Source organism: Chrysochloris asiatica, unplaced genomic scaffold (assembly GCF_000296735.1).
Source record: "Chrysochloris asiatica unplaced genomic scaffold, ChrAsi1.0 scaffold00078, whole genome shotgun sequence".
Classification (NCBI taxonomy): domain Eukaryota; kingdom Metazoa; phylum Chordata; class Mammalia; order Afrosoricida; family Chrysochloridae; genus Chrysochloris; species Chrysochloris asiatica.
Window position 1 is genome coordinate 6322454 of NW_006408596.1, and position 14272 is coordinate 6336725.

General features: G+C 40.0%; 1 protein-coding gene across 1 annotated transcript in view; it reads left to right on the forward strand.

Moving 5' to 3' along the window:
- Positions 1–14272, forward strand: part of SPPL3 (signal peptide peptidase like 3) — a 160808-nt gene that overhangs the window by 90128 nt on the left and 56408 nt on the right. The window contains exon 2 of the mRNA XM_006865431.1: positions 13056–13133. Coding sequence (XP_006865493.1) covers positions 13056–13133 — 78 coding nt within the window. The remainder of the gene's footprint in view (positions 1–13055; positions 13134–14272) is intronic.

Here is a 14272-nt window from a genome sequence, read left to right on the forward strand (position 1 = left end):
TCAGTGGTTCAAGCTCACCAACTGCTCCTCGGAAACACTATACAGGGTTACTGTGGGTCAGAACTGACATAGTAGTAGTTAACAACAACAATAAATGTAGCTAGAGATTGGTTTGCAGAAGTTGGAAGCTAAGAAAGAAAAGTAGTTGGTGATAGAAATAATCCCTAAAAATCATGATAGAATTTTGCCAAGCACTGTATACAGCCTGTTCATTGGCAGTACCTTTTTACAACAACATAACAAGTGAATATACACATGGACTTTGCTGCATAGAATCCACAGAAATCAGTCAACTACATCTTTGAAAAGATACAATGAAGAAGCTCAATATCATCAGCCAAAGCAAGACCACAGGTCGAATGTAGAATCGACCATCTATTGCTCATATGCAAATTCTGGCTGAAGCCAAAGAAAATTAAAACAAGTGCATAAGAGTCTCTCTCATCTACCTTTAGAGACCATCTCAAAAATAGGATTGACACATTGAACACTAATGAACAAAGACTAGATAGGCGAAGAAAACAAAAGGTCATTAAGAAGACAAGAAAGAAAAAAAAGACCAAAATGGATATAAAAAAAAAACTGAAACGTAGAGTAGGTAAAGTGAATGGAAAAACTGATGAAGTAAAAGAACTGAAAAGAAGATTTCACAGGACAGCTTGTAAAATATTACAATGAAATGTGCAAAGAACTGGAGTTAAGAAACCAATAGGGAAGAACACATGCTCAGCATTTCTCAAGCTGGAAGAACTAAAGAAAAACCTCAAGTCAAATTGTAACAGTGAAAGATTTTATAACAAAATAATTGAACAGTCAAAAGAATATGGAAGGTGAAAAAAAGGATAATGAAAGGAATATAGAGAGGCACTGTACCAAAAAGAATTGGTTGGTGTTCAACTATGTCAGGAAGTAGCATAGGATCAAAAACCAGAGATGCTGGAAGAAGAATCCATGTTGCAGTGGAAGCATTGGGGAAACAGGGCTGTAGGAATTGACACAATACCAATTGAGATTTTCAACAAATGGATGTGAAGTGCTCACATGCCAAAACATGTGGAAGACCGGCTACCTGGCCAACTGATTGGAAGAGATCCATATTTGTGCCCATTCCAAAGAAAGGTGACCCTACACAATTGAAATCTTTCAACAAACTGATAGACTACTGGAGGCACTCACTCATCTATGCCAAGAAATTTGGAAAACAAACTACTTGACCAACTGTTGTGAAGAGATCCATATTTGTGTTCATTCCAACAGAATGCAGAAATCATTGGACAGTATCATTAATATCTGTGATGCAAGTAAAATTTTGCTGAAGATAATTCGAAAACGGCCACAACAGTGCATTGACAGAGAACTGCAAGAGGATCAGACCGTATTTAGATGAGGGCTTGGAACAAGAAATATTCTTGCTGATGTTAGATGGGTCTTGACTGAAAGCGGAGAGTACCAGAAAGATGTTTACCTGTGTCTTATTGACTGTGCAAAGGCTTTTGATTTTGTGGATCATAACAAGCGGTGGACAGTATTACTGAGAATGAGTATTTCAGAACACTTAATTATGCTCTTTACATAGACCAAGAGGCAGTCTTTTGCATACAGAACAAGAGGCCACTGTATGGTTTTAAATCAGTTAAGGTATGTGTCACCATACTATTCCGTCTGTACACTTAGCAAATAATCTAGAGAAGCTAGATTTTATAAAGAAGAATGTGGCATCAAGATTAGAGAAGAATCATTAACAACCTCCGATATGCAGGTGATACAGCTTTGCTTGCTCAAACTTAAAATACCTACGGATGAAGATCAAAGACCACAGCCTTCAGTATGGGTTGGACCTTAATGTAAAGAATTCAAAACTTCCTCACCAGAGGACGTATAAATAACATCATGGTAAGTGGAGAAAAACTTGAAGCTGTCAAAGACTTCATTTTGCTTGGATCCACTCTCAGTACTCATCGAAGCACAGTGAAGAAATCAGAAAGCATATTACATTGGCACATCTGCTGCCCAAGACCTCTTTAACTTGTTCAAGAGTAAACATGTCAGTTTGAGGTCTAAGGGTGGGCCTCACCAAAGCCATGATATGCATGTGGAAGTTGAACAGTGAATTTGGAAGACTGTAGAAGAAGTGAATTGATGCATTTGAGATATGGTGTTTGAGAAGAATATTAAAAGTACCATGGATTGCTAGAAATCTGTGTTAGAAGCAATACAGCCAGAATGTTCCTGAGAACTTAGGATGGCAAGACTTGTCTCTCTTACTTCAGACATATAATCAATAGGGACCGGTACCTGGAGAAGGACATCATGCGAGAAAAAAGGGAGGGTCAGCAATTCAGAGGAAGACCCCAAATGAGATGGATTGATGTAGTGATAGCAGCAATAGGCTCTAGCTTAACAGGAATTGTGAGGATGGCACAGGACCAGACGATGTTTGTCGTGCATAAGGTCACTGTGAGTCAGAACTGACTTAACAGCACCAAACAACAACAACAACACATTATGTTAGCAGCTTCATGATGTTCTCGACTGGGAAAAAAAAAGCTTCATTTTGTTTGTTGTTGTTAATTGCTGTGGAGTCAGTGAGCGTTCACAGTGTCTCTAGAAATAACAGGAAACACTGCCTGGTCCTACACCATTCTCAGAATTCTTATGGTTGACTCCATTGTTGCTGCCACCATGTCTTCCTCTTTTTTGTTGACATTCCACTTACCTTTACCAGGGACTGTTCCTCCTGACAATATTTCCAAAGACTAGAGATAAAGTCTGGCTGTCTTACTTCTAAGGATCATTCTAGGCATACTTCTTCCAGGACAGATTTGTTTAGCTCCCGATTTATCAGCTCTCCTTACCCATCACTACTTTTCATCATGTAACACTCTTAAGTAGTTTAAGAAACTATTGTGCCATAGAACTTGCTTTGGAAAACACCAATAATATTTTTGAGTGATGTTGAAATTTGCCAAATGTTTATCTTGTTTGTACCCTTGTTTTTGTCTTCAAATATCAATCCAGCTATAACTGATTTTATTGCAGTTCTGTTTTACCATTTCTGTTCCCTCTGAATTTCTAAATCTTCAATGTTCTAACCAAGGCCCTTGTGAAGTAGACATTGCTTTTCTATGGGAGGTTGTGCTGTGCAGGTTACAGGGGAAGAAGTTGAGCTGCTTTCCATGAGGGTGAAAGGAGGGCAAGGGGGAGCTTGAAATTCAGGCATGACCTAAGAGGTAACAAGGATTTATAATAATCAGGGGGAACGAAAGCAAAACTTTTTGGTGAATGGAAGGATTGCTTGTATTTTATGAATGCTGCACAATACATTGTCTTTTAATATTGAGTTGATAAATGTTGGCCATGTTGAACATGCTGTAACTAAAACACTATTTAGATACGGAAGTCATTCAGTGTCTGTGGTCTTGGAATCATTGTAAAGTGTATTAGAGGTAGAATAATAGGCGTAAAGTGTATTAGAGGTAGAATAATTTTACAGATTTCAGAATCCTAACAGCTTTTCCTTTGGAAACCTTACAGCTCACATCTGATTTGGAGGCAATTAGTGGATCACCTCCAGTTTTATTATCACTGTCGTTAAGTGCCATCTAGTTATATTAGTTATAAGATAATAACTTACATTTAAGTTACCAGGACTCTAATTTAGTTGTAAGATATAAATTATCTGTGTTTTCTTATTGTGAACTTTCATCCAATCATCTTTCCTGTCATCTGTTACACTAAATGTTGGTAAGTGCTGTCGAATCAGTTCAGACTCATAGCGAACGTGGCTAGGGTTTCCAAGGAGCTGCTGGTGGATTTGAAGATATATTTTCCTTGTACTCTGTAATAATATTTTTAATTCAGATGAAATCCTATTGAATACATTTTGGGTAATCGAATTGAAACACAGGACATGGAACTTGTAGTAGTTCATGTAAAAGTGAAGAAAGGTAGAAAAAAGTAGCTGAAGTGGAAATCCGTATTTCTGTAAGTTTGAGTTCATACTCATCCGAATTTCATCTCCAGCCTTCTTACTGCCGTTGCCCCGAGTCATTAAGCCATCGTGCATATCTCTGGGAGTCTGTTTAAAAAAAAAAAAAAAGATCCTCAGTGTGCATGCCAGGAAATAACCCATAATCCTTGGTGATTTTCAAGGATAGAGGGAAGCCTTCACTTGAGAAACTGTAATGACACATGCTCAGAGTAAACATAACATTCTTTAGTGCTTTGTACTCAGACTGTCTGGATGTGAATTCAGACTTTGTAACTTTAAGCAGGGCAGTACTTCGGGGCTGTAGTGTAATCCCTGGACTGCAAACTACGAGGTCAGCTGTTAAAAGTCCACTAACTCAGTGGGAGAAAGAGGAGGCTTTCTGCTCCCGCAAAGATGCACAACCTCAGAAAACCTACTCAGGCTGCCTGTTGAGTTAGAACTGACTCAGCAGCACTTAACAACAACAACCTTAAGCAAGTTATTTTAGCTTTTATTCCCCTTGGTTTCCTTGTATGTAAACTGTTGTTGTTGTTAAATGCCATTGAGTCCTTTCATAGGGATCCTGTATAGGGTTTCCAAGGAGCAGCTGGTGAGCTTAAACTACCGACTTTGTGGTTCAAACTGACTTTGCATTCTAGTTAGTGCTTTATCATACAATGCCACACAGTGTCATAGGGTGGTAGCTGTTAAGTGCCACTGAGTCAGTTCCAACTCATAACAACCCTTTATAGGGATTTTGAGGATGTGAATCTGTGGAAGCAGGGAACCCCATTTTTTTTTCCTTAGAGTGACTGGTGGGCTTGAGCCACCGACCTGTTGGTTCACAGTCCAGTGGTTATCCTTCAGAACCACATGGGGCAGTAACAGGGATTCAATAACAGAATTATTCAAAATGAGCCAAATCTTTAATAGATGTTAGGTATTAATATTAACTGTTTCTCTATACCTGCTCAAACCTTCCTTCTTCAGCTTGATTCCACCATATATTGTTGTTACATGCCGTGAAGTCAGTTCCGACTCATTGCAACTATGTATAAGGTTTCCGAGGACCAACTTTTGAGCTTAAACTGCTGACCTTGAGATTTAAACCAACGTTGCAGTCTAGCGCATTAACTCACAGCACTACACCAGGATTCCAACATACAGTGACTTTTTATGCTGGTGTGGTACTGTGGGCTAATGTGTTAAGACTGCAGAGTCGTTTGAACTGCAAGGTCGGTGGTTCAAGCTGCTTCTTGGAAACCCTGTACAGGGTTGCTATGGGTCAGAATTGACTCCACGGCACTTAACAACAACAGCATATGCTACATGTTTAGTCTGATGCTAAATCTATATGAGGACAGCTTCGTCTGTCTCCCTTGGAGCAGCTAGTAGGTTAGATGCAGTTAAGTAGGTTAGATGCTAGTAGTTAGTTGCGTATCCCACAGCACCACCAGGGCTCCTTTAGAATGAATAAAATAATTTTCCCCACATTTTTCATTTCATCATCCCTTTCTTAGTTGAAGAATTTATAGTGAGTTATTCCCTTCAACAGTAAACTTATGTTGTTAATACTCCATTGAAACTTCACTCTATAAGCTAGATCGTATTGTCACTATTTTACAGGTGAAAACTAGAGACAACTTGTATAAGATCATGTAGTTGGGAAAAGATAATAGTATTTGAATGCAAGCCGTCAAACCATAGAGTTAGTATTCATAACTGTACCATTGCTACCTCTCAGGCAGTTCTGTGTCTGCCCTACATACTTCATCATCCCAGTTTTCATTATTTTTGTGGGTGTTGTTTGTCCTTAAGCCAAACTAATTTGATGGCATTTGCATCTTCATACCATTATATTTGCCATTTCTTTTGCTTAAAATACCCCCCTTTTTTCTTCCTGTCTTCTGGGAAACCTTCCACAGTTCCCCTCTCTCAACTCTTGATATCGTTCTTTGGCATCTGTAGTTGGCCAATTTCCATTGCACTTAGATAACTTACTATTCTTTGAAGAGAATTCAACTATGCTCTTTTTTGTTAACTCAGAATACTTTCTTACTAATTTTATACAAGTGGTTTTGTTAGTGTTACATGCTGTTGAGTCAGTTCCAATTCATAGCAACGTTGTATAGGGTTTCTGAGGGTAACTGGTGGGTTTGAACCACCTTGCTGTTAGGAGTTTAGTGCTTATCCTACAGTGCCACAAATAGGTCAGTAGGTGGTGAACTTAGTTTATGAAACCTGAATCTTGAATTTAAGGAATTTTAAGATACTGGGCCAACAAACAACATTCTTACTGATGGAGAAAATATTGAAGGTATCAACCAAGGACTTTATTCTTCTTAGATCAACCATCAACACTCATGGAAGCAGCAGTCAAGAAATCAAACGGCATATTGCATTGGGCAAATCTTTTGCACAAGATCTTTTTAAAGTGTTAAAGATCAAAGATGTCAGCTTGAGGACTAGGGTGTACCTGACCCAAGCTATGATATTTTCAGTAACGTCATATGCATGTGAAAGCTGAACAGTGAATAAGGAAGATCATAGAAGAATTGATGCATTTAAATTATGGTGTTGGAGGAGACTATTGAAAGTGCCATGGGCTGCCAAAAGAACCAACAGATCTGTGTTGGAAGAAGTGCAGCAAGAGTGCTCCTTGGAGGCCAGAATGGCCAAACTTCATCTCTTATACTTTGGACATATTGTCAGGATGGACCAATCACTAGAGAGAAGGGATATCATATTTAGTAAGGTGGGGGGTCAGAGAAAAAAAGGAAGACCCCCAACTCGATGGATTGGCAAAGTGGCAGCATCAGTGGGCTCAAGTATGGTGGCAACAATTGTGAGGTTGGCCCAGGACCGAGCAGTGCTTCATTCTGTTGTGCATAAGGTCACTATGAGTCGGTACTGACTCAATGGCACCTAATGACAACAGAGTTTAAATCATGTCACATGGGAAAGAATGCACTACAGAACGGGGTCTAAGAGGTCTGTTCTACCCTGTAGTATTTGACACCTCCATCTGTAGCTTTCCGTCAAAAACATTTTGTTGTTGTTTGATGTTTTAAAGTGGTGTTGTCCCGTGGACAGGTAGCTTCAAGGTCCTTACTGCTCCTGTTGCTCATGTGGGTCGGGCAGGGTGCACTCTGCTATTGCAAACAGCCACCACTTCTACCACCAACTCCAGCAGCAGCGGCAGCGACAGCTTTCAGTGGCATCTGGAAGCAGGCTCCTGTAAGGCTTTACTATGGTGTTTGTACAATGCCCAAATCATATTAGCGTGCTATTTCACAGGACATATCACGTATGTTAAATGACACCTACATTCACTAATTTAAGTAAAATTATACATAAGATACAATGGAACAATGATCAGAGGCAGTTAATAGTTTGTAGTGTGTGAGAAACATGAGTTCTCTTGCAAAATGATGAAGTGTTCTGTTTGGTATTAGATGTATTAAATTTGAGGTGACCATAGAGTCCTGGTGTGGCCCTGTGGGTTAATGCCCCAGACTGCAAAGCCATTTGAACTGTAGGGTTGGTGGTTCAAGCTAACCAGCTGCTCCTCAGAAAATCCATACAAGATTGCTATAGGTCGGAGTCGACTCCGACAGCACTTCACAACAATAATAGAGTCTGTGTAGGAATCTTGGTGTGGTGCTGCAATTTAATGTGCTGGACTGCGAGGTCGTTTTGAACCACAAGATCAGTGGTTCCAGTTCACCAGCCGTTCCTTGTAATGCCTATCTGGGGTCACTTCGACTAGGCACTTAACAACAGTTGTATATGCAAGTGAGATTGCCCCCAAGGCTTTAGAAATGTGTCACTGAAATTTTGGGAAAGAACAGACTTGGAGAAAACAATTTGTTCATCATCAGCCTGCAGATGGTATTACTTTGGAAATAGTTGATTTCTCATAGGAAGTCAGTAGGAATAGAATACCTTCAATCTGAGGTTTGGGGTACGTACCTTAGAGGTACATTCTCTATTGATGTTATTGTTGTTAAGAGCCGTCAAGTTGGTTCCAACCCATAGTGACCCTGTATTAGGGATTCCAAAGAGCAGCTGGTGAGCTTAAACCACTGACCTTGCAGTTCAAACGACTTTGCAGTCTGGCACATTAACCCACAGCGCCACAACAGGACTCCACATTCTCTGTTACTGATGGTTTACTTACAGAGTGAGCTGCTATGTAACTCAAACTGCTAACAGTAAGTCTATTTTAAAAAGCATAGTAAGATTCTGGGTAGACTGAGCCTAACTCATACTGGTTTAAGAATGAAATGCCATAGTATCTTGTGTTAGAATCTTCCAACAAATCAGTGAAGTCTGTATTGGAAAGTCCCCTTGTTCTTGGATTTAGGAGATGTATCTTTTGAGCGTTTGTGGTTCATCTTGATATAAGTACTAGAAGCACAGTGACTTACATTGTTAGGCTCCATTTTGCTTGTCCACAGAAATCGATTTGTCACTAGGAGAGGTTGTTGCTGCTGTTAAGTGCCTTCAGTTGATTCCAACTCATAGGGACCCTATAGAGGGTTTTCGAGGAACCGCTGGTGAGCTTGAATTGCCAACCTTGTGGTTCAAACTGACCTTGCAGTCCAGCGCATTAACCCTCAACACCACACCAGGACTCCTAGGAAAGGTTGTTGTTGTTGTTGTTGTTGTTGTTAGGTGCCATCGAGTCAGTACTGACTCATAGTGACCTTATGCACAGCAGAACGAAACACTGCCCCGATCCTGGGCCAACTCACACTACTGTCGCCATGCTTGAGTCCATCAATGCTGCCACTTGGCCAGTGTGTCTTGTTGGGGGTCTTCCTCTTTTTTCCTGACCCTCCACCTTAACCAAACATGATCTCTTTCTCCAGCAGGAAAAGGTATTTTAAATACCATCAGGAGAGGTTAGCTGCCAGGAAGTAACTAAATGTCAACCCGTGGCATCCCTTTTTATAAGTCCTTGGATCTTTTCAAGATTTTATTTCTAGAAATAACTTCCAAAGCCTTCATCAGCATTGAATGGCATTAAAAATCAGTTATACTGTTTTTTAGAGTTTTGTTTTGTTTTTTAATCCAAATGTTCAGTTTTGTGGGCACATACCCTAAGAAGACATTTAGACGTTTTGGAGCAGTTCCTTTATGAACTATTAATCCTGACCCGTAAAATACAAAATTTTGCATGTTTTTAAGAATACTTCTTTTATTCAAAGTCTAAAACAGTCTTGGTCAGTGACTGCTGGAGTTCTAACAGAGAAGTCACAACCGTGAATACCTAAGTCATGATCAAATCCACATGCCCTTCATGTGGAATGTGAGAACCCATCCAAGAGGGTAATGCTTAGCAAAGCATTGAAAGCCTTTCATATGAGCTTTTCTTTTTGTTTCACCCTCAATCCTTTCTTGTCTGTCCTAGGAAGTAGAACACATCTGAATCCCAAACAACTCCAGACCATCTCTGCTTCCCAGAAAAGCAATCAGTACCCTTTTCCACAGGAGTTTATATACATACCCAGTCAGATTTGGTATCTCCAGTGGAACTAATCAAATTATCACTGTAGTCATCTTAATGAAATGTAAAACATGAATAATGGTGCATTTCATATATGTTCTGTTCATTAAGTTTTTGCTACTACTGAAGAGATAAGAATAATGAAGTGCTCTGCCTTTCTAACCCATAAATATACAAGGAGGCTTCAAAAAATGTGTGGAAAACTTCCATTACCTTTTAATCCCATTTTCCACACACTTTTTGAAGCTCTCTCCTATTTTGATGTTTGAACTCTCCATTTTCAGCGTCTGACTCAGAGTTATTCAGTGGCTGTTGGTAGCCTACAAACACATGCACAAGCCTTTGTGCAAACAGGAAATTATACCACTCTAGGAGTCCTGGTGTGGTGAATGCGCCAGACTGCAAAGCCGTTTGCACTGCAGAATTGGCAGTTCAAGCTCAGCAACTGCTGCTCAGAAACCCTATACAGAGTTGCTATGGGTCGGAACCAACTTGACAGCACTTAAAAACAACAACAACAACAACAAGGCAGTGGGTTTAGGCTCATAGATCACTTTAGTTGAAAGGATTGGAAAAGGACATCAGAAGGTTTTTTGTGTTTTTATGCTGTAGGCTTTTAAAAATATATTTTGCATGTTGTAGCCCTGGGAGCTTTGTAGGGTCAGCACTGGACTGCTGACTACAAGGTGGTCATTTCAAACCCACCAGCCACTACTTGGGAGTAAGATGAGGCTTTCTGCTCCTGTAAAGATTTTCAGCCTTGGAAATCTTATCAGGGTCACTGTGAGTCGGATTTGACCCAGTGGCAGTGGGCTTTTTGGTCTGGGTATTTGGATATTAATATTAGACTCTTAGCAGATACATTGTTCCCCCAAATTTTTTACCAATATATAGGTTGTATAAAGGAGACTTCTGGTGTGGTACATTAGGGTCAGCATTGGGGTTTAGATCAGTATTCTCTAATCATATATCAGTGTTTCTGTAGAGAAACATGAATATTCACACTGTCATAGAAGATTATAAATAATGTCATATACGTTAAGGTCAGATTTCACTGGATTTTCAGAGCCTTAGATTTTGGGGATTTTGAACATGCACAACTATTATATTTTTGAGACGAGAAGCCTGGGCCAATTCTGAACACAAACCACTAAGGTGTCAGCAGAAATGTGTTACCTCTCGGGCCCAGACGGAGAGATGTTGTGCTCCCAGGAGAGAGACATCATGCTTGGAAAAGCACTCTGTTTCTGGAAATAAAGGCATTCTTTACTAAAATGCAAAAGGAAATTAAAAATCCATGTATTTGAGATATGCCCAAATCGGGTTAGTTAAAGGCACTGATTGATATATTTTATATAGTCACTATGAAAACCACTAATTCTTTAACTGCATTCTCTCAAGTCTTTAATTTTACAAGACAAAGAACCACCAGAAAGTTCTCTTATATACAAGACTATACTCACAACCCTTTAAGATTTTCAAAACCACACCAGGTTTGGGTAACTGCTTTACAGTCCTGCCATCTATTTCTAGTTGCTACACCAGCAAGCACTTCTAACACATACCCTGCCAGACGGAGACACAGAGAGTATTGTTCCAAAACGTGTTCTGTGTCAGCCTTCCAGCTATACAATGAAGGCATTCTTGTCCACCCAAGAAACCGAGCAGCGACTATTCCAACCCTACACAAGACAGTGCCTTGGAGCAGCAGTTCTCAAACTTTTTGGTCTCGGGATCGTTTATACGCTTAAAACTTACTGAAGATTCTCAAAGCTTTTGTCCATGTGGATTATAACTGTTGGTATTTGCCATATTCAGAATTAAAACTAAGTAAAAAATATCCAACTCACTTAAATATAATAAGCCCAATATGGTAACAAAGAGAATTTTAAAATATATATATTTCAAGGAGAAATAGTTCTATTTTCCAAAATAAAACACTTTAGTGAAATAAGGGACTTTGTCACAAATCCTTTTCATACCTGTTTTAGGTAGACCGTAACTGGATTCTCATGTAAGGAGCCCTGGTGACACAAGACAGTCAGCCTCTAAATTGGCAGTTCAAATCCACCAGTTGCTTGACCTTAGGTCTCCATACCTAGAACATCAGTTACCATAGAAACTGATCAACTCTCTATACAGTGAAACTTGTAAGAGTCGTAACTCAACGGGACTGCCTTGTTTTTAGGGATCTTATAAGTTTCCCACCTTCAACAGGGTGAAATCTTAACACTTTTCTATCTCTGTTAGTGAAAATATTTGAAGGTTCCTTCTCTGTCAGATTTCTACCTTATACAGGTTCCAGCTGACACAGGTTTTACTGTATGTATGTAGCTTGGAGCCGGACCTAGCTATCCATCCCCTCAACACATCCAAAACTGAGCTTTCCATGCACTCCTCCAAGAGTGCTTGCTGCTGTTACATTGAAGGGATTATGGCAGTGTCGTGAAATGAAATGTGTATGAAGTGTGAAATGGAAAACCAATTTGCTGTGTACACTACCACCCAAACCACAATAAAAAGGTAAATTAATTAATTGAGTTGGCTCCTCCTAGGTTACAGGAGAAAGATGGGGGGCTGTTAGCTTCCATAAAGATTGACAGTCTCAGAAATCGAAAGGAACAAGTTAGTAGTTGTGTGTCCAATAGGGTTGCTCTGTGTCCGAATCACCTCAGTGTCAGTACATTTGTTGGGTGGCGCAGTGGTTTAACATTGGACTGCTAACCCAGTGGTTAGTAGTCTGAACCCACTAGCCACTCTGCCTGAGAAAGATGAGGCGATGTGGTTCCATGAAGATTTCCAGCCTCAGAAATCCTGTGGCTTCCACTCTATTCGGTAGGGCCGTCAAGAGTCAGAATCCACTTGATGGCAGTGAATGGGTTGGATTTAAAGTGCCTAATTTTGGTAAACGGTAGACTCATCTACTCAGCAGCTCCTTAGAAATGTAAGAGTCATTCTTAACTTCTCCCTCTGCAAGCACTCACAGTCACCCAAAACACAACTATTCGGTTAGCAGCCCAATACTTTATTTGCCTCCCTAAAGGAAGCCTCCCCCACCATTCTTAGATGAGGTCCACGTAATAGATTTTGGCGGCTGATTTGCCCGAAGTGGATCACCTCAACAGGGACTCAAATATTCACCTGCTCAGTTAGCAGTTGAGTACCATTCAGGTCTCGCATCTGGCACACAGACGTCATTAAATGTTTTCTGAATCAAAGAATGAAGAGAAATTTAGGTGAAGAAAATCCCTCTGTGAAGGGTGAACTCATGGAAACAGACAAAAAAACGAGATATGCCTTGTCATTTGCATAGAATTGGTAGATATTTTGATATTTTGATACTTTCAAAATTGACAGTAATGTTATAAACATGTATATCATGCAAAAGTGGGATTTTATATTGATATCATTTCACATTCTCTGCATGAACATTTAGCTAATAATAGCATTATTAATTTATTCTTCATTGTATAATAGCAAATTTCCTTTTAATTATGTTTTACAGCTTATTTGTGTCTTTTTTCTTCTTAAAGATACTGTGGTTTAATTTTTTACCCCTCTTATTTCTTCTAGGGCCTATTCCCTGGTAGATTCCAGTCAAGTGTCTACATTCCTGATTTCTATCCTACTGATAGTGTACGGGAGTTTCAGGTAAGATGCTCACACACTGGGATTGATTTTCATTGGAGGTGGAAGAAAGCATTGCTCTGAAAGTGTTGCCACCAAAACGTCTTACTCTGTGCATGGAAACGTATCTGATAAGAATTGAGTTAGAACAAGCTAATTCTATATTGATTATTTTGCCATTGTTGTTGTTAAGTGCTGTCAAGCTGGGTCCAACTTACAGAAGCCCTATGTAGGATTTCCAAAGAGCAGCTGGTGGGTTTGAACCACTGACCTTTTGCTTAGCAGTCCAGTGAATACCTACAGTGCCACACTTGTTGTTGTTGTTAAGTGCCTTCGAGTCGGTTCCGACCCATAGCGACACTAGGACTCCTTTATTAGCTGCTGTTACACGCATGTTGGTTTCGCTTGTAAATGCAAGCATGCTAAAACTAACTGCTTAAAATTCTAGTTCTGAAAATTATGATTCACCTAGGGATGGTCAGTATTGGGAGGGCAAAGAAGAGACTCCTTGATAGTGATTCTCCAGCATCTTAAAGGGAACAACAAGAAAGACTATTTGAAATGAGAATATAAATTCCCAGAGACTACCAGGAAGATGGTAGTATGAGCAGCTCCTTGCTCTATCCTTTCTACCCACACCTCACCAGGGGAAACACCCAGATACTGATACTCTGATCGTGCTAAGAACTCCAAATATAATTGGAGGGTTGCAGCAACTAAGCAAATGCTAAATCAAGAAAAAGGCAACTTTTAGAGGTGGTGGTGGTGTGCCGTGGAGTTGGTTCTGACCCATAGCGACCCTGTACAGGGTTTCCGAGGCTGTACATCTTTACGGGGGCAGAAAGCATCATCTTTCTCCCACGGAACATCTGGTAGTTTCGAACTGCTGACCTTGAGGTTCACAGCCTGATTCGTAACCACAACGCTACCAGGGAAAAATATTTTCCTCACTTCTACCGGCACCGTGGATCCATGGTGGTGGCAACAGTGTCAGGTCATGCACTGTGTTCTCTGAGAGGGGTTCTAATAGACACACAAAGACAAGAGACCAGTATCAACCCTACTCATGAAACAAGTTCACTTCTGTTGTTGTTTGTTGTTTTTTTAATGTTTTATTGTGAATTATGTGATAGTTTACATGGGAGAAAATTAGTTTTACCTTC